This window comes from Oncorhynchus clarkii, unplaced genomic scaffold (assembly GCF_045791955.1).
Source record: "Oncorhynchus clarkii lewisi isolate Uvic-CL-2024 unplaced genomic scaffold, UVic_Ocla_1.0 unplaced_contig_10532_pilon_pilon, whole genome shotgun sequence".
In the NCBI taxonomy this organism is placed as follows: domain Eukaryota; kingdom Metazoa; phylum Chordata; class Actinopteri; order Salmoniformes; family Salmonidae; genus Oncorhynchus; species Oncorhynchus clarkii.
The window spans coordinates 291,805-319,511 of record NW_027261121.1 but is presented as its reverse complement, the minus strand read 5'-3'; the positions used below and the strand labels follow the sequence as shown (position 1 = coordinate 319,511).

Sequence of the window (27,707 nt, the reverse complement as noted above, 5' to 3'; positions counted from 1 at the left end):
CAGAATACTGAATAAACTGAATGAAGACAGGACTGGTACAGAGTGGAGCTGTAGAGTCCAGAATACTGAATAAACTGAATGAAGACAGGACTGGTACAGAGTGGAGCTGTAGAGTCCAGAATACTGAATAAACTGAATGAAGACAGGACTGATACAGAGTGGAGCTGTAGAGTCCAGAATACTGAATGAAGACAGGACTGGTACAGAGTGGAGCTGTAGAGTCCAGAATACTGAATAAACTAAATGAAGACAGGACTGATACAGAGTGGAGCTGTAGAGTCCAGAATACTGAATGAAGACAGGACTGATACCGAATGGAGCTGTAGAGTCCAGAATACTGAATAAACTGAATGAAGACAGGACTGATACAGAGTGGCGCTGTAGAGTCCAGAATACTGAATAAACTGAATGAAGACAGGACTGATACAGAGTGGAGCTGTAGAGTCCAGAATACTGAATGAAGACAGGACTGGTACAGAGTGGAGCTGTAGAGTCCAGAATACTGAATAAACTGAATGAAGACAGGACTGGTACAGAGTGGAGCTGTAGAGTCCAGAATACTGAATGAAGACAGGACTGGTACAGAGTGGAGCTGTAGAGTCCAGAATACTGAATAAACTGAATGAAGACAGGACTGATACAGAGTGGAGCTGTAGAGTCCAGAATACTGAATGAAGACAGGACTGGTACAGAGTGGAGCTGTAGAGTCCAGAATACTGAATGAAGACAGGACTGATACAGAGTGGAGCTGTAGAGTCCAGAATACTGAATAAACTGAATAAAGACAGGACTGATACAGAGTGGAGCTGTAGAGTCCAGAATACTGAATAAACTGAATGAAGACAGGACTGGTACAGAGTGGAGCTGTAGAGTCCAGAATACTGAATAAACTGAATGAAGACAGGACTGGTACAGAGTGGAGCTGTAGAGTCCAGAATACTGAATAAACTGAATAAAGACAGGACTGATACAGAGTGGAGCTGTAGAGTCCAGAATACTGAATAAACTGAATGAAGACAGGACTGATACAGAGTGGAGCTGTAGAGTCCAGAATACTGAATAAACTGAATGAAGACAGGACTGATACAGAGTGGAGCTGTAGAGTCCAGAATACTGAATGAAGACAGGACTGGTACAGAGTGGAGCTGTAGAGTCCAGAATACTGAATAAACTGAATGAAGACAGGACTGATACAGAGTGGAGCTGTAGAGTCCAGAATACTGAATAAACTGAATGAAGACAGGACTGGTACAGAGTGGAGCTGTAGAGTCCAGAATACTGAATAAACTGAATGAAGACAGGACTGATACAGAATGGAGCTGTAGAGTCCAGAATACTGAATGAAGACAGGACTGATACCGAATGGAGCTGTAGAGTCCAGAATACTGAATAAACTGAATGAAGACAGGACTGATACAGAGTGGCGCTGTAGAGTCCAGAATACTGAATAAACTGAATGAAGACAGGACTGATACAGAGTGGAGCTGTAGAGTCCAGAATACTGAATGAAGACAGGACTGGTACAGAGTGGAGCTGTAGAGTCCAGAATACTGAATAAACTGAATGAAGACAGGACTGGTACAGAGTGGAGCTGTAGAGTCCAGAATACTGAATGAAGACAGGACTGGTACAGAGTGGAGCTGTAGAGTCCAGAATACTGAATAAACTGAATGAAGACAGGACTGATACAGAGTGGAGCTGTAGAGTCCAGAATACTGAATGAAGACAGGACTGGTACAGAGTGGAGCTGTAGAGTCCAGAATACTGAATGAAGACAGGACTGATACAGAGTGGAGCTGTAGAGTCCAGAATACTGAATAAACTGAATAAAGACAGGACTGATACAGAGTGGAGCTGTAGAGTCCAGAATACTGAATAAACTGAATGAAGACAGGACTGGTACAGAGTGGAGCTGTAGAGTCCAGAATACTGAATAAACTGAATGAAGACAGGACTGGTACAGAGTGGAGCTGTAGAGTCCAGAATACTGAATAAACTGAATAAAGACAGGACTGATACAGAGTGGAGCTGTAGAGTCCAGAATACTGAATAAACTGAATGAAGACAGGACTGATACAGAGTGGAGCTGTAGAGTCCAGAATACTGAATAAACTGAATGAAGACAGGACTGATACAGAGTGGAGCTGTAGAGTCCAGAATACTGAATAAACTGAATGAAGACAGGACTGGTACAGAGTGGAGCTGTAGAGTCCAGAATACTGAATAAACTGAATGAAGACAGGACTGGTACAGAGTGGAGCTGTAGAGTCCAGAATACTGAATGAAGACAGGACTGGTACAGAGTGGAGCTGTAGAGTCCAGAATACTGAATAAACTGAATGAAGACAGGACTGATACAGAGTGGAGCTGTAGAGTCCAGAATACTGAATGAAGACAGGACTGGTACAGAGTGGAGCTGTAGAGTCCAGAATACTGAATGAAGACAGGACTGATACAGAGTGGAGCTGTAGAGTCCAGAATACTGAATAAACTGAATAAAGACAGGACTGATACAGAGTGGAGCTGTAGAGTCCAGAATACTGAATAAACTGAATGAAGACAGGACTGGTACAGAGTGGAGCTGTAGAGTCCAGAATACTGAATAAACTGAATGAAGACAGGACTGGTACAGAGTGGAGCTGTAGAGTCCAGAATACTGAATAAACTGAATAAAGACAGGACTGATACAGAGTGGAGCTGTAGAGTCCAGAATACTGAAAAAACTGAATGAAGACAGGACTGATACAGAGTGGAGCTGTAGAGTCCAGAATACTGAATAAACTGAATGAAGACAGGACTGATACAGAGTGGAGCTGTAGAGTCCAGAATACTGAATAAACTGAATGAAGACAGGACTGATACAGAGTGGAGCTGTAGAGTCCAGAATACTGAATGAAGACAGGACTGGTACAGAGTGGAGCTGTAGAGTCCAGAATACTGAATAAACTGAATGAAGACAGGACTGATACAGAGTGGAGCTGTAGAGTCCAGAATACTGAATAAACTGAATGAAGACAGGACTGGTACAGAGTGGAGCTGTAGAGTCCAGAATACTGAATAAACTGAATGAAGACAGGACTGATACAGAATGGAGCTGTAGAGTCCAGAATACTGAATGAAGACAGGACTGATACCGAATGGAGCTGTAGAGTCCAGAATACTGAATAAACTGAATGAAGACAGGACTGATACAGAGTGGCGCTGTAGAGTCCAGAATACTGAATAAACTGAATGAAGACAGGACTGATACAGAGTGGAGCTGTAGAGTCCAGAATACTGAATGAAGACAGGACTGGTACAGAGTGGAGCTGTAGAGTCCAGAATACTGAATAAACTGAATGAAGACAGGACTGGTACAGAGTGGAGCTGTAGAGTCCAGAATACTGAATGAAGACAGGACTGGTACAGAGTGGAGCTGTAGAGTCCAGAATACTGAATAAACTGAATGAAGACAGGACTGATACAGAGTGGAGCTGTAGAGTCCAGAATACTGAATGAAGACAGGACTGGTACAGAGTGGAGCTGTAGAGTCCAGAATACTGAATGAAGACAGGACTGATACAGAGTGGAGCTGTAGAGTCCAGAATACTGAATAAACTGAATAAAGACAGGACTGATACAGAGTGGAGCTGTAGAGTCCAGAATACTGAATAAACTGAATGAAGACAGGACTGGTACAGAGTGGAGCTGTAGAGTCCAGAATACTGAATAAACTGAATGAAGACAGGACTGGTACAGAGTGGAGCTGTAGAGTCCAGAATACTGAATAAACTGAATAAAGACAGGACTGATACAGAGTGGAGCTGTAGAGTCCAGAATACTGAATAAACTGAATGAAGACAGGACTGATACAGAGTGGAGCTGTAGAGTCCAGAATACTGAATAAACTGAATGAAGACAGGACTGATACAGAGTGGAGCTGTAGAGTCCAGAATACTGAATAAACTGAATGAAGACAGGACTGATACAGAGTGGAGCTGTAGAGTCCAGAATACTGAATGAAGACAGGACTGGTACAGAGTGGAGCTGTAGAGTCCAGAATACTGAATAAACTGAATGAAGACAGGACTGATACAGAGTGGAGCTGTAGAGTCCAGAATACTGAATGAAGACAGGACTGGTACAGAGTGGAGCTGTAGAGTCCAGAATACTGAATAAACTGAATGAAGACAGGACTGGTACAGAGTGGAGCTGTAGAGTCCAGAATACTGAATGAAGACAGGACTGGTACAGAGTGGAGCTGTAGAGTCCAGAATACTGAATAAACTGAATGAAGACAGGACTGATACAGAGTGGAGCTGTAGAGTCCAGAATACTGAATGAAGACAGGACTGGTACAGAGTGGAGCTGTAGAGTCCAGAATACTGAATAAACTGAATGAAGACAGGACTGATACAGAGTGGAGCTGTAGAGTCCAGAATACTGAATGAAGACAGGACTGATACCGAATGGAGCTGTAGAGTCCAGAATACTGAATAAACTGAATGAAGACAGGACTGATACAGAGTGGCGCTGTAGAGTCCAGAATACTGAATAAACTGAATGAAGACAGGACTGATACAGAGTGGAGCTGTAGAGTCCAGAATACTGAATGAAGACAGGACTGGTACAGAGTGGAGCTGTAGAGTCCAGAATACTGAATAAACTGAATGAAGACAGGACTGGTACAGAGTGGAGCTGTAGAGTCCAGAATACTGAATGAAGACAGGACTGGTACAGAGTGGAGCTGTAGAGTCCAGAATACTGAATAAACTGAATGAAGACAGGACTGATACAGAGTGGAGCTGTAGAGTCCAGAATACTGAATGAAGACAGGACTGGTACAGAGTGGAGCTGTAGAGTCCAGAATACTGAATGAAGACAGGACTGATACAGAGTGGAGCTGTAGAGTCCAGAATACTGAATAAACTGAATAAAGACAGGACTGATACAGAGTGGAGCTGTAGAGTCCAGAATACTGAATAAACTGAATGAAGACAGGACTGGTACAGAGTGGAGCTGTAGAGTCCAGAATACTGAATAAACTAAATGAAGACAGGACTGGTACATTGAGTGGAGCTGTAGAGTCCAGAATACTGAATGAAGACAGGACTGGTACAGAGTGGAGCTGTAGAGTCCAGAATACTGAATGAAGACAGGACTGGTACAGAGTGGAGCTGTAGAGTCCAGAATACTGAATAAACTGAATGAAGACAGGACTGATACAGAGTGGAGCTGTAGAGTCCAGAATACTGAATGAAGACAGGACTGGTACAGAGTGGAGCTGTAGAGTCCAGAATACTGAATGAAGACAGGACTGGTACAGAGTGGAGCTGTAGAGTCCAGAATACTGAATAAACTGAATGAAGACAGGACTGGTACAGAGTGGAGCTGTAGAGTCCAGAATACTGAATGAAGACAGGACTGGTACAGAGTGGAGCTGTAGAGTCCAGAATACTGAATGAAGACAGGACTGGTACAGAGTGGAGCTGTAGAGTCCAGAATACTGAATAAACTGAATGAAGACAGGACTGATACAGAGTGGAGCTGTAGAGTCCAGAATACTGAATAAACTGAATGAAGACAGGACTGGTACAGAGTGGAGCTGTAGAGTCCAGAATACTGAATAAACTGAAGAAGACAGGACTGGTACAGAGTGGAGCTGTAGAGTCCAGAATACTGAATAAACTGAATGAAGACAGGACTGATACAGAGTGGAGCTGTAGAGTCCAGAATACTGAATGAAGACAGGACTGGTACAGAGTGGAGCTGTAGAGTCCAGAATACTGAATAAACTAAATGAAGACAGGACTGATACAGAGTGGAGCTGTAGAGTCCAGAATACTGAATGAAGACAGGACTGATACCGAATGGAGCTGTAGAGTCCAGAATACTGAATAAACTGAATGAAGACAGGACTGATACAGAGTGGCGCTGTAGAGTCCAGAATACTGAATAAACTGAATGAAGACAGGACTGATACAGAGTGGAGCTGTAGAGTCCAGAATACTGAATGAAGACAGGACTGGTACAGAGTGGAGCTGTAGAGTCCAGAATACTGAATAAACTGAATGAAGACAGGACTGGTACAGAGTGGAGCTGTAGAGTCCAGAATACTGAATGAAGACAGGACTGGTACAGAGTGGAGCTGTAGAGTCCAGAATACTGAATAAACTGAATGAAGACAGGACTGATACAGAGTGGAGCTGTAGAGTCCAGAATACTGAATGAAGACAGGACTGGTACAGAGTGGAGCTGTAGAGTCCAGAATACTGAATGAAGACAGGACTGATACAGAGTGGAGCTGTAGAGTCCAGAATACTGAATAAACTGAATAAAGACAGGACTGATACAGAGTGGAGCTGTAGAGTCCAGAATACTGAATAAACTGAATGAAGACAGGACTGGTACAGAGTGGAGCTGTAGAGTCCAGAATACTGAATAAACTGAATGAAGACAGGACTGGTACAGAGTGGAGCTGTAGAGTCCAGAATACTGAATAAACTGAATAAAGACAGGACTGATACAGAGTGGAGCTGTAGAGTCCAGAATACTGAATAAACTGAATGAAGACAGGACTGATACAGAGTGGAGCTGTAGAGTCCAGAATACTGAATAAACTGAATGAAGACAGGACTGATACAGAGTGGAGCTGTAGAGTCCAGAATACTGAATGAAGACAGGACTGGTACAGAGTGGAGCTGTAGAGTCCAGAATACTGAATAAACTGAATGAAGACAGGACTGATACAGAGTGGAGCTGTAGAGTCCAGAATACTGAATAAACTGAATGAAGACAGGACTGGTACAGAGTGGAGCTGTAGAGTCCAGAATACTGAATAAACTGAATGAAGACAGGACTGATACAGAATGGAGCTGTAGAGTCCAGAATACTGAATGAAGACAGGACTGATACCGAATGGAGCTGTAGAGTCCAGAATACTGAATAAACTGAATGAAGACAGGACTGATACAGAGTGGCGCTGTAGAGTCCAGAATACTGAATAAACTGAATGAAGACAGGACTGATACAGAGTGGAGCTGTAGAGTCCAGAATACTGAATGAAGACAGGACTGGTACAGAGTGGAGCTGTAGAGTCCAGAATACTGAATAAACTGAATGAAGACAGGACTGGTACAGAGTGGAGCTGTAGAGTCCAGAATACTGAATGAAGACAGGACTGGTACAGAGTGGAGCTGTAGAGTCCAGAATACTGAATAAACTGAATGAAGACAGGACTGATACAGAGTGGAGCTGTAGAGTCCAGAATACTGAATGAAGACAGGACTGGTACAGAGTGGAGCTGTAGAGTCCAGAATACTGAATGAAGACAGGACTGATACAGAGTGGAGCTGTAGAGTCCAGAATACTGAATAAACTGAATAAAGACAGGACTGATACAGAGTGGAGCTGTAGAGTCCAGAATACTGAATAAACTGAATGAAGACAGGACTGGTACAGAGTGGAGCTGTAGAGTCCAGAATACTGAATAAACTGAATGAAGACAGGACTGGTACAGAGTGGAGCTGTAGAGTCCAGAATACTGAATAAACTGAATAAAGACAGGACTGATACAGAGTGGAGCTGTAGAGTCCAGAATACTGAATAAACTGAATGAAGACAGGACTGATACAGAGTGGAGCTGTAGAGTCCAGAATACTGAATAAACTGAATGAAGACAGGACTGATACAGAGTGGAGCTGTAGAGTCCAGAATACTGAATAAACTGAATGAAGACAGGACTGGTACAGAGTGGAGCTGTAGAGTCCAGAATACTGAATAAACTGAATGAAGACAGGACTGGTACAGAGTGGAGCTGTAGAGTCCAGAATACTGAATGAAGACAGGACTGGTACAGAGTGGAGCTGTAGAGTCCAGAATACTGAATAAACTGAATGAAGACAGGACTGATACAGAGTGGAGCTGTAGAGTCCAGAATACTGAATGAAGACAGGACTGGTACAGAGTGGAGCTGTAGAGTCCAGAATACTGAATGAAGACAGGACTGATACAGAGTGGAGCTGTAGAGTCCAGAATACTGAATAAACTGAATAAAGACAGGACTGATACAGAGTGGAGCTGTAGAGTCCAGAATACTGAATAAACTGAATGAAGACAGGACTGGTACAGAGTGGAGCTGTAGAGTCCAGAATACTGAATAAACTGAATGAAGACAGGACTGGTACAGAGTGGAGCTGTAGAGTCCAGAATACTGAATAAACTGAATAAAGACAGGACTGATACAGAGTGGAGCTGTAGAGTCCAGAATACTGAAAAAACTGAATGAAGACAGGACTGATACAGAGTGGAGCTGTAGAGTCCAGAATACTGAATAAACTGAATGAAGACAGGACTGATACAGAGTGGAGCTGTAGAGTCCAGAATACTGAATAAACTGAATGAAGACAGGACTGATACAGAGTGGAGCTGTAGAGTCCAGAATACTGAATGAAGACAGGACTGGTACAGAGTGGAGCTGTAGAGTCCAGAATACTGAATAAACTGAATGAAGACAGGACTGATACAGAGTGGAGCTGTAGAGTCCAGAATACTGAATAAACTGAATGAAGACAGGACTGGTACAGAGTGGAGCTGTAGAGTCCAGAATACTGAATAAACTGAATGAAGACAGGACTGATACAGAATGGAGCTGTAGAGTCCAGAATACTGAATGAAGACAGGACTGATACCGAATGGAGCTGTAGAGTCCAGAATACTGAATAAACTGAATGAAGACAGGACTGATACAGAGTGGCGCTGTAGAGTCCAGAATACTGAATAAACTGAATGAAGACAGGACTGATACAGAGTGGAGCTGTAGAGTCCAGAATACTGAATGAAGACAGGACTGGTACAGAGTGGAGCTGTAGAGTCCAGAATACTGAATAAACTGAATGAAGACAGGACTGGTACAGAGTGGAGCTGTAGAGTCCAGAATACTGAATGAAGACAGGACTGGTACAGAGTGGAGCTGTAGAGTCCAGAATACTGAATAAACTGAATGAAGACAGGACTGATACAGAGTGGAGCTGTAGAGTCCAGAATACTGAATGAAGACAGGACTGGTACAGAGTGGAGCTGTAGAGTCCAGAATACTGAATGAAGACAGGACTGATACAGAGTGGAGCTGTAGAGTCCAGAATACTGAATAAACTGAATAAAGACAGGACTGATACAGAGTGGAGCTGTAGAGTCCAGAATACTGAATAAACTGAATGAAGACAGGACTGGTACAGAGTGGAGCTGTAGAGTCCAGAATACTGAATAAACTGAATGAAGACAGGACTGGTACAGAGTGGAGCTGTAGAGTCCAGAATACTGAATAAACTGAATAAAGACAGGACTGATACAGAGTGGAGCTGTAGAGTCCAGAATACTGAATAAACTGAATGAAGACAGGACTGATACAGAGTGGAGCTGTAGAGTCCAGAATACTGAATAAACTGAATGAAGACAGGACTGATACAGAGTGGAGCTGTAGAGTCCAGAATACTGAATAAACTGAATGAAGACAGGACTGATACAGAGTGGAGCTGTAGAGTCCAGAATACTGAATGAAGACAGGACTGGTACAGAGTGGAGCTGTAGAGTCCAGAATACTGAATAAACTGAATGAAGACAGGACTGATACAGAGTGGAGCTGTAGAGTCCAGAATACTGAATGAAGACAGGACTGGTACAGAGTGGAGCTGTAGAGTCCAGAATACTGAATAAACTGAATGAAGACAGGACTGGTACAGAGTGGAGCTGTAGAGTCCAGAATACTGAATGAAGACAGGACTGGTACAGAGTGGAGCTGTAGAGTCCAGAATACTGAATAAACTGAATGAAGACAGGACTGATACAGAGTGGAGCTGTAGAGTCCAGAATACTGAATGAAGACAGGACTGGTACAGAGTGGAGCTGTAGAGTCCAGAATACTGAATAAACTGAATGAAGACAGGACTGATACAGAGTGGAGCTGTAGAGTCCAGAATACTGAATGAAGACAGGACTGATACCGAATGGAGCTGTAGAGTCCAGAATACTGAATAAACTGAATGAAGACAGGACTGATACAGAGTGGCGCTGTAGAGTCCAGAATACTGAATAAACTGAATGAAGACAGGACTGATACAGAGTGGAGCTGTAGAGTCCAGAATACTGAATGAAGACAGGACTGGTACAGAGTGGAGCTGTAGAGTCCAGAATACTGAATAAACTGAATGAAGACAGGACTGGTACAGAGTTGAGCTGTAGAGTCCAGAATACTGAATGAAGACAGGACTGGTACAGAGTGGAGCTGTAGAGTCCAGAATACTGAATAAACTGAATAAAGACAGGACTGATACAGAGTGGAGCTGTAGAGTCCAGAATACTGAATAAACTGAATGAAGACAGGACTGGTACAGAGTGGAGCTGTAGAGTCCAGAATACTGAATAAACTGAATGAAGACAGGACTGGTACAGAGTGGAGCTGTAGAGTCCAGAATACTGAATAAACTGAATAAAGACAGGACTGATACAGAGTGGAGCTGTAGAGTCCAGAATACTGAATAAACTGAATGAAGACAGGACTGATACAGAGTGGAGCTGTAGAGTCCAGAATACTGAATAAACTGAATGAAGACAGGACTGATACAGAGTGGAGCTGTAGAGTCCAGAATACTGAATAAACTGAATGAAGACAGGACTGATACAGAGTGGAGCTGTAGAGTCCAGAATACTGAATGAAGACAGGACTGGTACAGAGTGGAGCTGTAGAGTCCAGAATACTGAATAAACTGAATGAAGACAGGACTGATACAGAGTGGAGCTGTAGAGTCCAGAATACTGAATGAAGACAGGACTGGTACAGAGTGGAGCTGTAGAGTCCAGAATACTGAATAAACTGAATGAAGACAGGACTGGTACAGAGTGGAGCTGTAGAGTCCAGAATACTGAATGAAGACAGGACTGGTACAGAGTGGAGCTGTAGAGTCCAGAATACTGAATGAAGACAGGACTGATACAGAGTGGAGCTGTAGAGTCCAGAATACTGAATAAACTGAATGAAGACAGGACTGGTACAGAGTGGAGCTGTAGAGTCCAGAATACTGAATAAACTGAATGAAGACAGGACTGATACAGAGTGGAGCTGTAGAGTCCAGAATACTGAATGAAGACAGGACTGGTACAGAGTGGAGCTGTAGAGTCCAGAATACTGAATAAACTGAATGAAGACAGGACTGATACCGAATGGAGCTGTAGAGTCCAGAATACTGAATAAACTGAATGAAGACAGGACTGGTACAGAGTGGAGCTGTAGAGTCCAGAATACTGAATGAAGACAGGACTGGTACAAAGTGGAGCTGTAGAGTCCAGAATACTGAATAAACTGAATGAAGACAGGACTGATACCGAATGGAGCTGTAGAGTCCAGAATACTGAATAAACTGAATGAAGACAGGACTGATACAGAGTGGAGCTGTAGAGTCCAGAATACTGAATGAAGACAGGACTGATACAGAGTGGACCTGTAGAGTCCAGAATACTGAATGAAGACAGGACTGATACAGAGTGGACCTGTAGAGTCCAGAATACTGAATAAAGACAGGACTGGTACAGAGTGGAGCTGTAGAGTCCAGAATACTGAATAAACTGAATGAAGACAGGACTGGTACAGAGTGGAGCTGTAGAGTCCAGAATACTGAATAAACTGAATGAAGACAGGACTGATACAGAGTGGAGCTGTAGAGTCCAGAATACTGAATGAAGACAGGACTGGTACAGAGTGGAGCTGTAGAGTCCAGAATACTGAATAAACTGAATGAAGACAGGACTGATACAGAGTGGAGCTGTAGAGTCCAGAATACTGAATGAAGACAGGACTGGTACAGAGTGGAGCTGTAGAGTCCAGAATACTGAATAAACTGAATGAAGACAGGACTGATACAGAGTGGAGCTGTAGAGTCCAGAATACTGAATAAACTGAATGAAGACAGGACTGATACAGAGTGGAGCTGTAGAGTCCAGAATACTGAATGAAGACAGGACTGGTACAGAGTGGAGCTGTAGAGTCCAGAATACTGAATAAACTGAATAAAGACAGGACTGGTACAGAGTGGAGCTGTAGAGTCCAGAATACTGAATAAACTGAATGAAGACAGGACTGATACAGAGTGGAGCTGTAGAGTCCAGAATACTGAATAAACTGAATGAAGACAGGACTGATACAGAGTGGAGCTGTAGAGTCCAGAAAACTGAATGAAGACAGGACTGATACAGAGTGGAGCTGTAGAGTCCAGAATACTGAATGAAGACAGGACTGATACAGAGTGGAGCTGTAGAGTCCAGAATACTGAATAAACTGAATGAAGACAGGACTGATACAGAGTGGAGCTGTAGAGTCCAGAATACTGAATGAAGACAGGACTGGTACAGAGTGGAGCTGTAGAGTCCAGAATACTGAATAAACTGAATGAAGACAGGACTGATACAGAGTGGAGCTGTAGAGTCCAGAATACTGAATAAACTGAATGAAGACAGGACTGGTACAGAGTGGAGCTGTAGAGTCCAGAATACTGAATGAAGACAGGACTGGTACAGAGTGGAGCTGTAGAGTCCAGAATACTGAATGAAGACAGGACTGATACAGAGTGGAGCTGTAGAGTCCAGAATACTGAATAAACTGAATGAAGACAGGACTGGTACAGAGTGGAGCTGTAGAGTCCAGAATACTGAATGAAGACAGGACTGGTACAGAGTGGAGCTGTAGAGTCCAGAGCTGGGACTCACCCTGTTTGTTGATGATCTTGTTGATCTGCTCGTCCAGATACTCTCGTCGTTTGATGAGGGCCTCAGACCAGCGGTCCCTCACACAGTTCAGGTCCTCCTCCTGCAGGCCAACAGAAGACAGCATCAGTGTCAGCAGGACTCTGTCCAGTATCAGAAACAAAACAGGACGTTGAACGGCAGACTCCTACTTCCTTACCCCAGTAGACCCCACATGACCTCCGTGAGGAGCCACAGTGTGAGGCCCTAGGGGCCAAGTCAAAACTTAATCCTCTTTCTCAAAGTCTATTGAAAAAAAGTCCCAAACTCTATGAGGAAATGGAATGTCTCCCAGGCTCAGAGCCTTTAATGTACTGTTGGCTGATTAAAACATCACCATGATCTAACCACCCACCCAGCACCATAACAACCACACACATGCACACTCCAACCCCATTCCTCCGGTCACTCCACCCCCATTCCTGAGCTCAACTCCCCTGTCATGGTAAATGAGTCATGCATGGAAGCAGCCATGCGTTGGTTATGTGAGTGTGGTGCAATAAGTCTCCTGTCATAAGTCTCCTGTCATGGCACTGTGGAGAGGTAGGATGGAGGGACAGACAGACAGACAGACACCAGGGCACTGTGGAGAGGTAGGACGGAGGGACAGACAGACAGACAGACACCAGGGCACTGTGGAGAGGTAGGACGGAGGGACAGACAGACAGACACCAGGGCACTGTGGAGTGGTGGGACGGAGGGACAGACAGACAGACACCAGGGCACTGTGGAGTGGTGGGACGGAGGGACAGACAGACAGACACCAGGGCACTGTGGAGTGGTAGGACAGACAGACAGACACCAGGGCACTGTGGAGTGGTAGGACGGAGGGACAGACAGACAGACATCCGGGGCACTGTGGAGTGGTAGGACGGGGGGACAGACAGACAGACACCAGGGCACTGTGGAGTGGTAGGACGGAGGGACAGACAGACACCAGGGCACTGTGGAGTGGTAGGACGGAGGGACAGACAGACAGACACCAGGGCACTGTGGAGTGGTAGGACGGAGGGACAGACAGACAGACACCAGGGCACTGTGGAGTGGTAGGACGGAGGGACAGACTGGAACACAGACAGACACCAGGGCACTGTGGAGTGGTAGGACAGAGGGACAGACTGGAACACAGACAGACAGACACCAGGGCACTGTGGAGTGGTAGGACAGAGGGACAGACTGGAACACAGACAGACAGACACCAGGGCACGGTGGAGTGGTAGGACAGAGGGACAGACAGACAGACAGACACCAGGGCACTGTGGAGAGGGAGGACGGAGGGACAGACAGACACCAGGGCACTGTGGAGAGGGAGGACGGAGGGACAGACAGACACCAGGGCACTGTGGAGTGGTAGGACAGAGGGACAGACAGACACCAGGGCACTGTGGAGTGGTAGGACGGAGGGACAGACAGACACCAGGGCACTGTGGAGTGGTAGGACAGAGGGACAGACAGACAGGCACCAGGGCACTGTGGAGAGGGAGGACGGAGGGACAGACAGACACCAGGGCACTGTGGAAGTGGTAGGACAGAGGGACAGACAGACAGACAGGCACCAGGGCACTGTGGAGAGGGAGGACGGAGGGACAGACAGACACCAGGGCACTGTGGAGAGGTGGGAAAGACAGAATATGAGTGATGTATCTGGCCTGGGGTGCCTCCTTAAAAAGATTCTCTGATCCATGTCTTTGTTAGGATGACATTATTTAGATGGACCAGCGCCACCCGGGTCCAAAATTGTGCTTGGAGGCAAGAGTTCTCCTCCAAAAGTGCACAACATTATCCAATCACTCTGTGAGGCCGGACCTAGAACCAGGAGTTTGTCCTGACCACTAGACCTGACTAGGGAAAACTACCCCCTACTCCTCTAGTCTCCTGTCTCCTACCCCTCTAGTCTCCTGTCTCCAACCCCCTACTCCTCTAGCCTCCTGTCTCCTACCCCCTACTCCTCTAGCCTCCTGTCTCCTACCCCTCTAGTCTCCTGTCTCCTACCCCCTACTCCTCTAGCCTCCTGTCTCCTACCCCTCTAGCCTCCTGTCTCCTACCCTCTAGCCTCCTGTCTCCTAACCCTCTAGCCTCCTGTCTCCTACCCTCTAGCCTCCTGTCTCCTACCCCTCTAGCCTCCTGTCTCCTACCCCTCTAGCCTCCTGTCTCCTACCCCTCTAGCTTCCTGTCTCCTACCCCTCGAGTCTCCTGTCTCCTACTTCTCTAGTCTCCTGTCTCCTACTCCTCCAGCCTCCTGTTTCCTACCTCCTACTCCTCTAGTCTCTTGTCTCCTACCCCCTACTCCTCTAGCCTCCTGTCTCCTACCCCTCTAGTCTCCTGTCTCCTACCCCCTACTCCTCTAGCCTCCTGTCTCCTACCCCTCTAGCCTCCTGTCTCCTACCCTCTAGCCTCCTGTCTCCTAACCCTCTAGCCTCCTGTCTCCTACCCTCTAGCCTCCTGTCTCCTACCCCTCTAGCCTCCTGTCTCCTACCCCTCTAGCCTCCTGTCTCCTACCCCTCTAGCTTCCTGTCTCCTACCCCTCGAGTCTCCTGTCTCCTACTTCTCTAGTCTCCTGTCTCCTACTCCTCCAGCCTCCTGTTTCCTACCTCCTACTCCTCTAGTCTCCTGTCTCCTACCCCTCGAGTCTCCTGTCTTCTACTCCTCTAGTCTCCTGTCTCTTACTCCTCCAGCCTCCTGTCTCCTACCCCTCTAGTCTCCTGTCTCCTACCCCTCTAGTCTCCTGTCTCCTACCCCTCGAGTCTCCTGTCTCCTACCCCTTGAGTCTCCTGTCTCCTACTCCTCTAGTCTCCTGTCTCCTACTCCTCCAGCATCCTGTTTCCTACCTCCTACTCCTCCAGCCTCCTGTTTCCTACCTCCTACCCCTCTAGTCTCCTGTCTCCTACTCCTCTAGTATCCTGTCTCCTACTCCTCCAGCCTCCTGTTTCCTACCTCCTACCCCTCGAGTCTCCTGTCTCCTACTCCTCTAGTCTCCTGTCTCCTACTCCTCCAGCCTCCTGTTTCCTACCTCCTACTCCTCCAGCCTCCTGTTTCCTACCTCCTACTCCTCCAGCCTCCTGTTTCCTACCTCCTACCCCTCTAGTCTCCTGTCTCCTACCCCCTACTCCTCTAGCCTCCTGTCTCCTACCCCTCGAGTCTCCTGTCTCCTACTCCTCCAGCCTCCTACCCCCTACTCCTCTAGTTTCCTGTTTCCTACCCCCTACTCCTCTAGTTTCCTGTCTCCTACCCCCTACTCCTCTAGCCTCCTACCCCTACCCCTCTAGTCTCCTGTCTCCTACTCCTCTAGTTTCCTGTTTCCTACCCCCTACCCCTCTAGTCTCCTGTCTCCTACTCCTCTAGTCTCCTGTCTCCTGTCTCCTACTCCTCTAGTCTCCTGTCTCCTACTCCTCTAGTCTCCTGTCTCCTACCCCTCTAGTCTCCTGTCTCCTACTCCTCTAGCCACATGTCTCCTACTCCTCCAGCCTCCTGTCTCCTACTCCTCTAGTCTCCTGTCTCCTACCCCTCTAGTCTCCTGTCTCCTACCCCTCGAGTCTCCTGTCTCCTACCCTTGAGTCTCCTGTCTCCTACTCCTCTAGTCTCCTGTCTCCTACTCCTCCAGCATCCTGTTTCCTACCTCCTACTCCTCCAGCCTCCTGTTTCCTACCTCCTACCCCTCTAGTCTCCTGTCTCCTACTCCTCTAGTATCCTGTCTCCTACTCCTCCAGCCTCCTGTTTCCTACCTCCTACCCCTCGAGTCTCCTGTCTCCTACTCCTCTAGTCTCCTGTCTCCTACTCCTCCAGCCTCCTGTTTCCTACCTCCTACTCCTCCAGTCTCCTGTTTCCTACCTCCTACTCCTCCAGCCTCCTGTTTCCTACCTCCTACCCCTCTAGTCTCCTGTCTCCTACCCCCTACTCCTCTAGCCTCCTGTCTCCTACCCTTCGAGTCTCCTGTCTCCTACTCCTCTAGTCTCCTGTCTCCTACTCCTCCAGCCTCCTGTTTCCTACCTCCTACTCCTCCAGCCTCCTGTTTCCTACCTCCTACCCCTCTAGTCTCCTGTCTCCTACCCCCTACTCCTCTAGCCTCCTGTCTCCTACCCCTCGAGTCTCCTGTCTCCTACTCCTCCAGCCTCCTACCCCCTACTCCTCTAGTTTCCTGTTTCCTACCCCCTACTCCTCTAGTTTCCTGTCTCCTACCCCCTACTCCTCTAGCCTCCTACCCCTACCCCTCTAGTCTCCTGTCTCCTACTCCTCTAGTTTCCTGTTTCCTACCCCTCTAGTCTCCTGTCTCCTACTCCTCTAGTCTCCTGTCTCCTACTCCTCTAGTCTCCTGTCTCCTACTCCTCTAGTCTCCTGTCTCCTACCCCTCTAGTCTCCTGTCTCCTACTCCTCTAGTTTCCTGTTTCCTACCCCCTACCCCTCTAGTCTCCTGTCTCCTACTCCTCTAGTCTCCTGTCTCCTGTCTCCTACTCCTCTAGTCTCCTGCCTCCTACTCCTCTAGTCTCCTGCCTCCTACTCCTCTAGTCTCCTGTCTCCTACTCCTCTAGTCTCCTGCCTCCTACTCCTCTAGTCTCCTGTCTCCTACTCCTCTAGTCTCCTGTCTCCTGTTTCCCCTGCCCACCCTTCTTAGTGGAACCCACTGTCTGCTACTCCTCTAGTCTCCTGTCTCCTGTTTCCCCTGCCCACCCTTCTTAGTAGAACCCACTGTCTGCTACTCCTCTAGTCTCCTGTTCCCCCTGCCCCCCCTTCTTAGTGGAACCCACTGTCTGCTACTCCTCTAGTCTCCTGTTCCCCCTGCCCCCCCTTCTTAGTGGAACCCACTGTCTGCTACTCCTCTAGTCTCCTGTTCCCCCTGCCCCCCCTTCTTAGTGGAACCCACTGTCTGCTACTCCTCTAGTCTCCTGTTCCCCCTGCCCCCCCTTCTTAGTGGAACCCACTGTCTGCTACTCCTCTAGTCTCCTGTTCCCCCTGCCCCCCCTTCTTAGTGGAACCCACTGTCTGCTACTCCTCTAGTCTCCTGTTCCCCCTGCCCACCCTTCTTAGTGGAACCCACTGTCTGCTACTCCTCTAGTCTCCTGTTCCCCCTGCCCCCCCTTCTTAGTGGAACCCACTGTCTGCTACTCCTCTAGTCTCCTGTTCCCCCTGCCCCCCCTTCTTAGTGGAACCCACTGTCTGCTACTCCTCTAGTCTCCTGTCTCCTACTCCTCTAGTCTCCTGTTTCCCCTGCCCACCCTTCTTAGTGGAACCCACTGTCTGCTACTCCTCTAGTCTCCTGTTCCCCCTGCCCACCCTTCTTAGTGGAACCCACTGTCTGCTACTCCTCTAGTCTCCTGTCTCCTGTTTCCCACCCCTCTAGTCTCCTGTTCCCCCTGCCCACCCTTCTTAGTGGAACCCACTGTCTGCTACTCCTCTAGTCTCCTGTTCCCCCTGCCCCCCCTTCTTAGTGGAACCCACTGTCTGCAACTCCTCTAGTCTCCTGTTCCCCCTGCCCCCCCTTCTTAGTGGAACCCACTGTCTGCTACTCCTCTAGTCTCCTGTTCCCCCTGCCCACCCTTCTTAGTGGAACCCACTGTCTGCTACTCCTCTAGTCTCCTGTTCCCCCTGCCCACCCTTCTTAGTGGAACCCACTGTCTGCTACTCCTCTAGTCTCCTGTTCCCCCTGCCCACCCTTCTTAGTGGAACCCACTGTCTGCTACTCCTCTAGTCTCCTGTTCCCCCTGCCCCCCCTTCTTAGTGGAACCCACTGTCTGCTACTCCTCTAGTCTCCTGTTCCCCCTGCCCCCCCTTCTTAGTGGAACCCACTGTCTGCTACTCCTCTAGTCTCCTGTTTCCCCTGCCCCCCCTTCTTAGTGGAACCCACTGTCTGCTACTCCTCTAGTCTCCTGTTCCCCCTGCCCCCCCTTCTCAGTGGAACCCACTGTCTGCTACTCCTCTAGTCTCCTGTTCCCCCTGCCCCCCCTTCTTAGTGGAACCCACTGTCTGCTACTCCTCTAGTCTCCTGTTTCCCCTGCCCCCCCTTCTTAGTGGAACCCACTGTCTGCTACTCCTCTAGTCTCCTGTTCCCCCTGCCCCCCCTTCTTAGTGGAACCCACTGTCTGCTACTCCTCTAGTCTCCTGTTCCCCCTGCCCACCCTTCTTAGTGGAACCCACTGTCTGCTACTCCTCTAGTCTCCTGTTCCCCCTGCCCACCCTTCTTAGTGGAACCCACTGTCTGCTACTCCTCTAGTCTCCTGTTACCCCTGCCCCCCCTTCTTAGTGGAACCCACTGTCTGCTACTCCTCTAGTCTCCTGTTTCCCCTGCCCCCCCTTCTTAGTGGAACCCACTGTCTGCTACTCCTCTAGTCTCCTGTTCCCCCTGCCCCCCCTTCTCAGTGGAACCCACTGTCTCCTACTCCTCTAGTCTCCTGTTCCCCCTGCCCCCCCTTCTTAGTGGAACCCACTGTCTGCTACTCCTCTAGTCTCCTGTTTCCCCTGCCCACCCTTCTTAGTGGAACCCACTGTCTGCTACTCCTCTAGTCTCCTGTCTCCTGTTTCCCCTGCCCACCCTTCTTAGTAGAACCCACTGTCTGCTACTCCTCTAGTCTCCTGTTCCCCCTGCCCCCCCTTCTTAGTGGAACCCACTGTCTGCTACTCCTCTAGTCTCCTGTTCCCCCTGCCCCCCCTTCTTAGTGGAACCCACTGTCTGCTACTCCTCTAGTCTCCTGTTCCCCCTGCCCCCCCTTCTTAGTGGAACCCACTGTCTGCTACTCCTCTAGTCTCCTGTTCCCCCTGCCCCCCCTTCTTAGTGGAACCCACTGTCTGCTACTCCTCTAGTCTCCTGTTCCCCCTGCCCACCCTTCTTAGTGGAACCCACTGTCTGCTACTCCTCTAGTCTCCTGTTCCCCCTGCCCACCCTTCTTAGTGGAACCCACTGTCTGCTACTCCTCTAGTCTCCTGTTCCCCCTGCCCCCCCCTTCTTAGTGGAACCCACTGTCTGCTACTCCTCTAGTCTCCTGTTCCCCCTGCCCACCCTTCTTAGTGGAACCCACTGTCTGCTACTCCTCTAGTCTCCTGTTCCCCCTGCCCACCCTTCTTAGTGGAACCCACTGTCTGCTACTCCTCTAGTCTCCTGTCTCCTACTCCTCTAGTCTCCTGTTTCCCCTGCCCACCCTTCTTAGTGGAACCCACTGTCTGCTACTCCTCTAGTCTCCTGTTCCCCCTGCCCACCCTTCTTAGTGGAACCCACTGTCTGCTACTCCTCTAGTCTCCTGTTCCCCCTGCCCACCCTTCTTAGTGGAACCCACTGTCTGCTACTCCTCTAGTCTCCTGTCTCCTGTTTCCCACCCCTCTAGTCTCCTGTTCCCCCTGCCCACCCTTCTTAGTGGAACCCACTGTCTGCTACTCCTCTAGTCTCCTGTTCCCCCTTCCCCCCCTTCTTAGTGGAACCCACTGTCTGCAACTCCTCTAGTCTCCTGTTCCCCCTGCCCCCCCTTCTTAGTGGAACCCACTGTCTGCTACTCCTCTAGTCTCCTGTTCCCCCTGCCCACCCTTCTTAGTGGAACCCACTGTCTGCTACTCCTCTAGTCTCCTGTTCCCCCTGCCCACCCTTCTTAGTGGAACCCACTGTCTGCTACTCCTCTAGTCTCCTGTTCCCCCTGCCCACCCTTCTTAGTGGAACCCACTGTCTGCTACTCCTCTAGTCTCCTGTTCCCCCTGCCCCCCCTTCTTAGTGGAACCCACTGTCTGCTACTCCTCTAGTCTCCTGTTCCCCCTGCCCCCCCTTCTTAGTGGAACCCACTGTCTGCTACTCCTCTAGTCTCCTGTTTCCCCTGCCCCCCCTTCTTAGTGGAACCCACTGTCTGCTACTCCTCTAGTCTCCTGTTCCCCCTGCCCCCCCTTCTCAGTGGAACCCACTGTCTGCTACTCCTCTAGTCTCCTGTTCCCCCTGCCCCCCCTTCTTAGTGGAACCCACTGTCTGCTACTCCTCTAGTCTCCTGTTTCCCCTGCCCCCCCTTCTTAGTGGAACCCACTGTCTGCTACTCCTCTAGTCTCCTGTTCCCCCTGCCCCCCCTTCTTAGTGGAACCCACTGTCTGCTACTCCTCTAGTCTCCTGTTCCCCCTGCCCACCCTTCTTAGTGGAACCCACTGTCTGCTACTCCTCTAGTCTCCTGTTCCCCCTGCCCACCCTTCTTAGTGGAACCCACTGTCTGCTACTCCTCTAGTCTCCTGTTCCCCCTGCCCCCCCTTCTTAGTGGAACCCACTGTCTGCTACTCCTCTAGTCTCCTGTTTCCCCTGCCCCCCCTTCTTAGTGGAACCCACTGTCTGCTACTCCTCTAGTCTCCTGTTCCCCCTGCCCCCCCTTCTCAGTGGAACCCACTGTCTCCTACTCCTCTAGTCTCCTGTCTCCTGTTTCCCACCCCTCTAGTCTCCTGTCTCCTACTCCTCTAGTCTCCTGTTCCCCCTGCCCCCCCTTCTCAGTGGAACCCACTGTCTCCTACTCCTCTAGTCTCCTGTCTCCTGTTTCCCACCCCTCTAGTCTCCTGTCTCCTACTCCTCTAGTCTCCTGTTCCCCCTGCCCACCCTTCTTAGTGGAACCCACTGTCTGCTACTCCTCTAGTCTCCTGTTCCCCCTGCCCCCCCTTCTCAGTGGAACCCACTGTCTCCTACTCCTCTAGTCTCCTGTCTCCTGTTTCCCACCCCTCTAGTCTCCTGTCTCCTACTCCTCTAGTCTCCTGTTTCCCCTGCCCACCCTTCTTAGTGGAACCCACTGTCTGCTACTCCTCTAGTCTCCTGTTTCCCCTGCCCACCCTTCTTAGTGGAACCCACTGTCTCCTACTCCTCTAGTCTCCTGTCTCCTACTCCTCTAGTCTCCTGTTCCCCCTGCCCACCCTTCTTAGTGGAACCCACTGTCTCCTACTCCTCTAGTCTCCTGTTTCCCCTGCCCACCCTTCTTAGTGGAACCCACTGTCTCCTACTCCTCTAGTCTCCTGTCTCCTGTTTCCCACCCCTCTAGTCTCCTGTCTCCTACTCCTCTAGTCTCCTGTCTCCTACTCCTCTAGTCTCCTGTCTCCTACTCCTCTAGTCTCCTGTTTCCCCTGCCCACCCTTCTTAGTGGAACCCACTGTCTGCAAGCACATGAGCAGAAGCTGGTTTCCATCCATCGTGCCTCGTCATCATCGGCAGTAGTTGGGGTTGAACATTTCTGGGAAATCTAAAACAATTCCAAGGTTTTCCAGAAGTTATGTGAATATTTCTACCCTCGCTGAGGTAGGAGGCAGCACCATCCATGCAGCAGCAGCAGCAGCAGCAACAACAGACTGAGGAGTTACAGTTTACCTGATAACTATCCATATCTCCATCCTCCTCCTCCCTCTGGCAGGACAGAATACAGCACAGTACAGTACACTCAGTCAGACAGGCAGAAAGACAAGACAGGCAAACAGACAGACAGGCAAACAGACAGACAGACAGACAAGACAGGCAAACAGACAGACAGGCAAACAGACAGACAGGCAAACAGACAGACAGGCAAACAGACAGACAGACAGACAGACAGACAGACAGACAGACAGACAGACAGACAGACAGGAGTAGTAGCCTACACACCTCTCCACTGTCTGCAAGTCGCTCTGGATAAGAGCGTCTGCTAATGACCAAAATGTCAAACGTAAATCCACTACAACTCTGGGTCAGTGGCCTGGAGGTGTCACTGGCTGACCAATCACATCGTTCTATTTCCTCTGGGAAAGTGTGCAGCAGTGGAGGGTAGAAGGCTGCTTCCTGGTCCCTCTACGTTAAAAGGACCTCCCAGATCGTCTGTATGTAGAATGACTGAGAAGCTCAGTTCTGTTGACTTTTTAAAAGAACATTGTGCTCCAAAATGAATGAACATAAAAAATGTTTAAAAATGATAACTTTTATTTAACCAGGAAGGGCTCATTGAGATTTAAAACCTCTTTTTCAAGAGCGTCCTGGCCAAGATAGGCAGCACCAAGTCATTACAAAAATGACAGACAAACAACATGAAAAACTACAAGTAATCTAGTAAAAACCATAGAATTCACAAGAGTAAAACAAAATCAAAAACAGTGAATTAAAAACATTGACAGGTCAGGGGAATCAGCCTCAAGATCAGTGATTTAAGAGGAAACGCTGTAGTCAACTTAAGCTGAAAAATTGTAGTCCAACTAGAGGACAGCCGAATCAGATCACTCAAAGGATTTGATTGATACACAACAGAAAAATATGTAGACTTTTCTACATTCTACACAGCAGATGAATATATTTCTGTGGTTCCATCATTCTACAGCTGTCTCCCTCCAGTGGAATAATTGATGACTGGCACCTTTCTTTCCCTACACCAGACAGCTTTGACATGATGGCCTAAGGATCCTCCATCTGAAAACTACAGGATGCAGAGAGTGATTACTGCTAGGATTTCATCATGTCCCGATACACAGTACAGTATTGTAATACTGTAGATATCTCCAGTCCACCATTAGGCAGTAGAACTACAGTCTAGTGCTGGAGTCTCATCCCAGGGCCTGGTGTGTGTCTCTGTATGTGTTACGCTAATATGAACCGATACATTCTGCAACATTCATTAGATTTACAGCAGCCCAGGATTTAGCCATGTCAGTAGGCCCAGAACCAGAACCACCACAGCTAGTCACCACACCACCACCATCACTACCACCACCACCACCACCATCACTACCACCACCATCACTACCACCACCATCACCACCTCCACCATCACTACCACCACCACCACCACCACCATCACTACCACCACCATCACCACCTCCACCATCACTACCACCACCATCACTACCACCACCATCACCACCTCCACCATCACTACCACCACCGCCTCCACCATCACTACCACCACCGCCTCCACCATCACTACCACCATCACTACCACCACCATCACCATCACCACCACCACCTCCACCATCACCGCCACCACCACCACCTCCACCATCACTACCACCACCATCACCACCACCACCATCACCACCACCACCATCACCACCACCACCATCACCACTACCACCACCATTACCACCCCCACACCCATCACCACCACCATCCCCACCACCATCATCATCATCACCACCATCACCTCCACCACCATCATCATCACCACCACCACCACCACCCCCACACCCATCACCACCACCACCACCATCCCCACCACCATCATCATCATCACCACCATCACCTCCACCACCATCACCACCATCATCATCACCACCATCACCACCATCACCTTCACCACCATCACCACCATCATCATCATCACCACCATCACCACCACCACCACCATCACCACAACCACCATCACCACCTCCACCACCGCGCTACATGAGTCTCCTTGACCAATACAGCACATTTTACATATATAGAGGAAGCAAATGTGATATACAACACTGCCACATCTCTTACAAACTATTATAGAAATATGTGTGTGTGATTGTGTAGTGGTGTGTGTGTGCACATGTAACTGTGTGTGTGTGTAGTGGTGTGTGTGTGTAGGTGTGTGTGTGTGTAGTGGTGTGTGTGTGTGTGTGTGTGTGTGTGTGTGTAGTGGTGTGTGTGTGTGTAGTGGTGTGTGTGTGATAGTGTGTATGCTACTGACCTGGTAGCTGTCCAGGGCTCTCTGTAGCTTGGTGGAGCGTGCTGACACACAGCCGATAGAGACAGACAGAACAGTCTCCACCAGCAGAGGCAGAGTCCCAGAGTCCTGCACCTGCTTCACACACACCTGCAGCCTGCGCGAGTGACCCTGAGAACACACACACCATCCATATAACCTGCTTAGCATACAGACGGACAATTACAATGAAGATAAACACAGAAGAAAACCGGGAACTTAGACGGCGCTCATCTTTTCCATTCATAACTGGATCTACACAACCGATGTCGTGGGACGTGGTTTCATCTTGACATCACTCTACTTTAAAGAGCTGAAAACATCTGACAAACTGACAGACTCCTCCAGTCTGATGTACTTCCCTGTCCTGTTACCTGTCTGTCCTGGAACACTCCTCCAGTCTGATGTCCTTCCCTGTCCTGTTACCTGTCTGTCCTGGAACACTCCTCCAGTCTGATGTCCTGTCCTGTTACCTGTCTGTCCTGGAACACTCCTCCAGTCTGATGTCCTTCCCTGTCCTGTTACCTGTCTGACCTGGAACACTCCACCAGTCTGATGTCCTTCCCTGTCCTGTTACCTGTCTGTCCTGGAACACTCCTCCAGTCTGATGTCCTTCCCTGTCCTGTTACCTGTCTGTCCTGGAACACTCCTCCAGTCTGATGTCCTTCCCTGTCCTGTTACCTGTCTGACCTGGAACACTCCTACAGTCTGATGTCCTGTCCTGTTACCTGTCTGACCTGGAACACTCCTCCAGTCTGATGTCCTGTCCTGTTACCTGTCTGAGCTGGAACACTCCTCCAGTCTGATGTCCTTCCCTGTCCTGTTACCTGTCTGACCTGGAACACTCCTCCAGTCTGATGTCCTGTCCTGTTACCTGTCTGAGCAGGAACACTCCTCCAGTCTGATGTCCTTCCCTGTCCTGTTACCTGTCTGTCCTGGAACACTCCTCCAGTCTGATGTCCTGTCCTGTTACCTGTCTGACCTGGAACACTCCTCCAGTCTGATGTCCTTCCCTGTCCTGTTACCTGTCTGACCTGGAACACTCCTCCAGTCTGATGTCCTGTCCTGTTACCTGTCTGACCTGGAACACTCCTCCAGTCTGATGTCCTGTCCTGTTACCTGTCTGAGCAGGAACACTCCTCCAGTCTGATGTCCTTCCCTGTCCTGTTACCTGTCTGACCTGGAACACTCCTCCAGTCTGATGTCCTTCCCTGTTACCTGTCTGACCTGGAACACTCCTCCAGTCTGATGTCCTTCCCTGTCCTGTTACCTGTCTGAGCTGGAACACTCCTCCAGTCTGATGTCCTTCCCTGTCCTGTTACCTGTCTGTCCTGGAACACTCCTCCAGTCTGATGTCCTTCCCTGTCCTGTTACCTGTCTGTCCTGGAACACTCCTCCAGTCTGATGTCCTTCCCTGTCCTGTTACCTGTCTGACCTGGAACACTCCTACAGTCTGATGTCCTGTCCTGTTACCTGTCTGACCTGGAACACTCCTCCAGTCTGATGTCCTGTCCTGTTACCTGTCTGAGCTGGAACACTCCTCCAGTCTGATGTCCTTCCCTGTCACCTATCTGAGCAGGAACACTCCTCCAGTCTGATGTCCTTCCCTGTCCTGTTACCTGTCTGACCTGGAACACTCCTCCAGTCTGATGTCCTTCCCTGTCCTGTTACCTGTCTGACCTGGAACACTCCTCCAGTCTGATGTCCTGTCCTGTTACCTGTCTGACCTGGAACACTCCTCCAGTCTGATGTCCTGTCCTGTTACCTGTCTGAGCAGGAACACTCTTCCAGTCTGATGTCCTTCCCTGTCTTGTTACCTGTCTGACCTGGAACACTCCTCCAGTCTGATGTCCTTCCCTGTTACCTGTCTGTCCTGGAACACTCCTCCAGTCTGATGTCCTTCCCTGTCCTGGTACCTGTCTGACCTGGAACACTCCTCCAGTCTGATGTCCTGTCCTGTTACCTGTCTGACCTGGAACACTCCTCCAGTCTGATGTCCTGTCCTGTTACCTGTCTGAGCTGGAACACTCCTCCAGTCTGATGTCCTTCCCTGTCCTGTTACCTGTCTGACCTGGAACACTCCTCCAGTCTGATGTCCTGTCCTGTTACCTGTCTGAGCTGGAACACTCCTCCAGTACCGATGTCCTTCCCAGGATGCATCTCTACATCAGAGTAGTCCCCCTGCTCATTCAGCTCCTGGATAGAAACCCACAGCTCAATACGACGAGACACCTCACTCCACCTGCAGGGACAAATCACATGGCACTTATTTGTCACACATTTGTTTGTCGCGTGCGCTGAACACAGCAGGTGTAGACCTTACCGTGAAATGCTTACTTACAAGCCCTAACTTACACACAACAAGCAAGTGACGTGTGTGTGTGTGTGTGGTGCATGCCTTTATGTTTCCTTGAGATGATACAATACGTATGTGCTCTACACACGGTGTGTGTACCTGTCTCGTAGAGTGCGTGTCTTGGCCAGCAGTGCGTCCAGCTCCCAGGGAGAGCGTCCGTTCCCGGCACAGCGGTGACCCCACACCTCGATGGCCAGCGCCCCGTCTGCGATGAACTCTAAAAACTCCTCTGTCACATGGACCACATACTCCTACACACAGAGAGATACTATATCAAACATCAACAATGAGCAGATCACACACTCCTTCCTACACACAGAGAGATACTATATCAAACATCAACGATGAGCAGATCACACACTCCTTCCTACACACAGAGAGATACTATATCAAACATCAACAATGAGCAGATCACACACTCCTTCCTACACACAGAGAGATACTATATCAAACATCAACAATGAGCAGATCACACACTCCTTCCTTCACACAGAGAGATACTATATCAAACATCAACAATGAGCAGATCACACACTCCTTCCTACACACAGAGAGATACTATATCAAACATCAACGATGAGCAGATCACACACTCCTTCCTACACACAGAGAGATACTATATCAAACATCAACAATGAGCAGATCACACACTCCTTCCTACACACAGAGAGATACTATATTAAACATCAACAATGAGCAGATCACACACTCCTACACACAGAGAGATACTATATCAAACATCAACAATGAGCAGATCACACACTCCTTCCTTCACACAGAGAGATACTATATCAAACATCAACAATGAGCAGATCACACACTCCTTCCTACACACAGAGAGATACTATATCAAACATCAACAATGAGCAGATCACACACTCCTTCCTACACACAGAGAGATTCTATATCAAACATCAACAATGAGCAGATCACACACTCCTTCCTACACACAGAGAGATTCT

General features: G+C 48.8%; 1 protein-coding gene across 1 annotated transcript in view; it reads right to left on the bottom strand.

The window, feature by feature from the left end:
- LOC139404948 (kinesin-like protein KIF13A) overlaps window positions 1-27,707 on the bottom strand; it is a 201,661-nt gene that overhangs the window by 19,698 nt on the left and 154,256 nt on the right. Inside the window, exons 23-27 of the mRNA XM_071147495.1 lie at window positions 26,845-26,996; window positions 26,499-26,631; window positions 24,375-24,521; window positions 22,067-22,102; window positions 12,736-12,835 (exon numbers count right to left, since the gene is read on the bottom strand). Of these exons, the coding sequence (XP_071003596.1) occupies window positions 12,736-12,835; window positions 22,067-22,102; window positions 24,375-24,521; window positions 26,499-26,631; window positions 26,845-26,996 (568 nt within the window). The remainder of the gene's footprint in view (window positions 1-12,735; window positions 12,836-22,066; window positions 22,103-24,374; window positions 24,522-26,498; window positions 26,632-26,844; window positions 26,997-27,707) is intronic.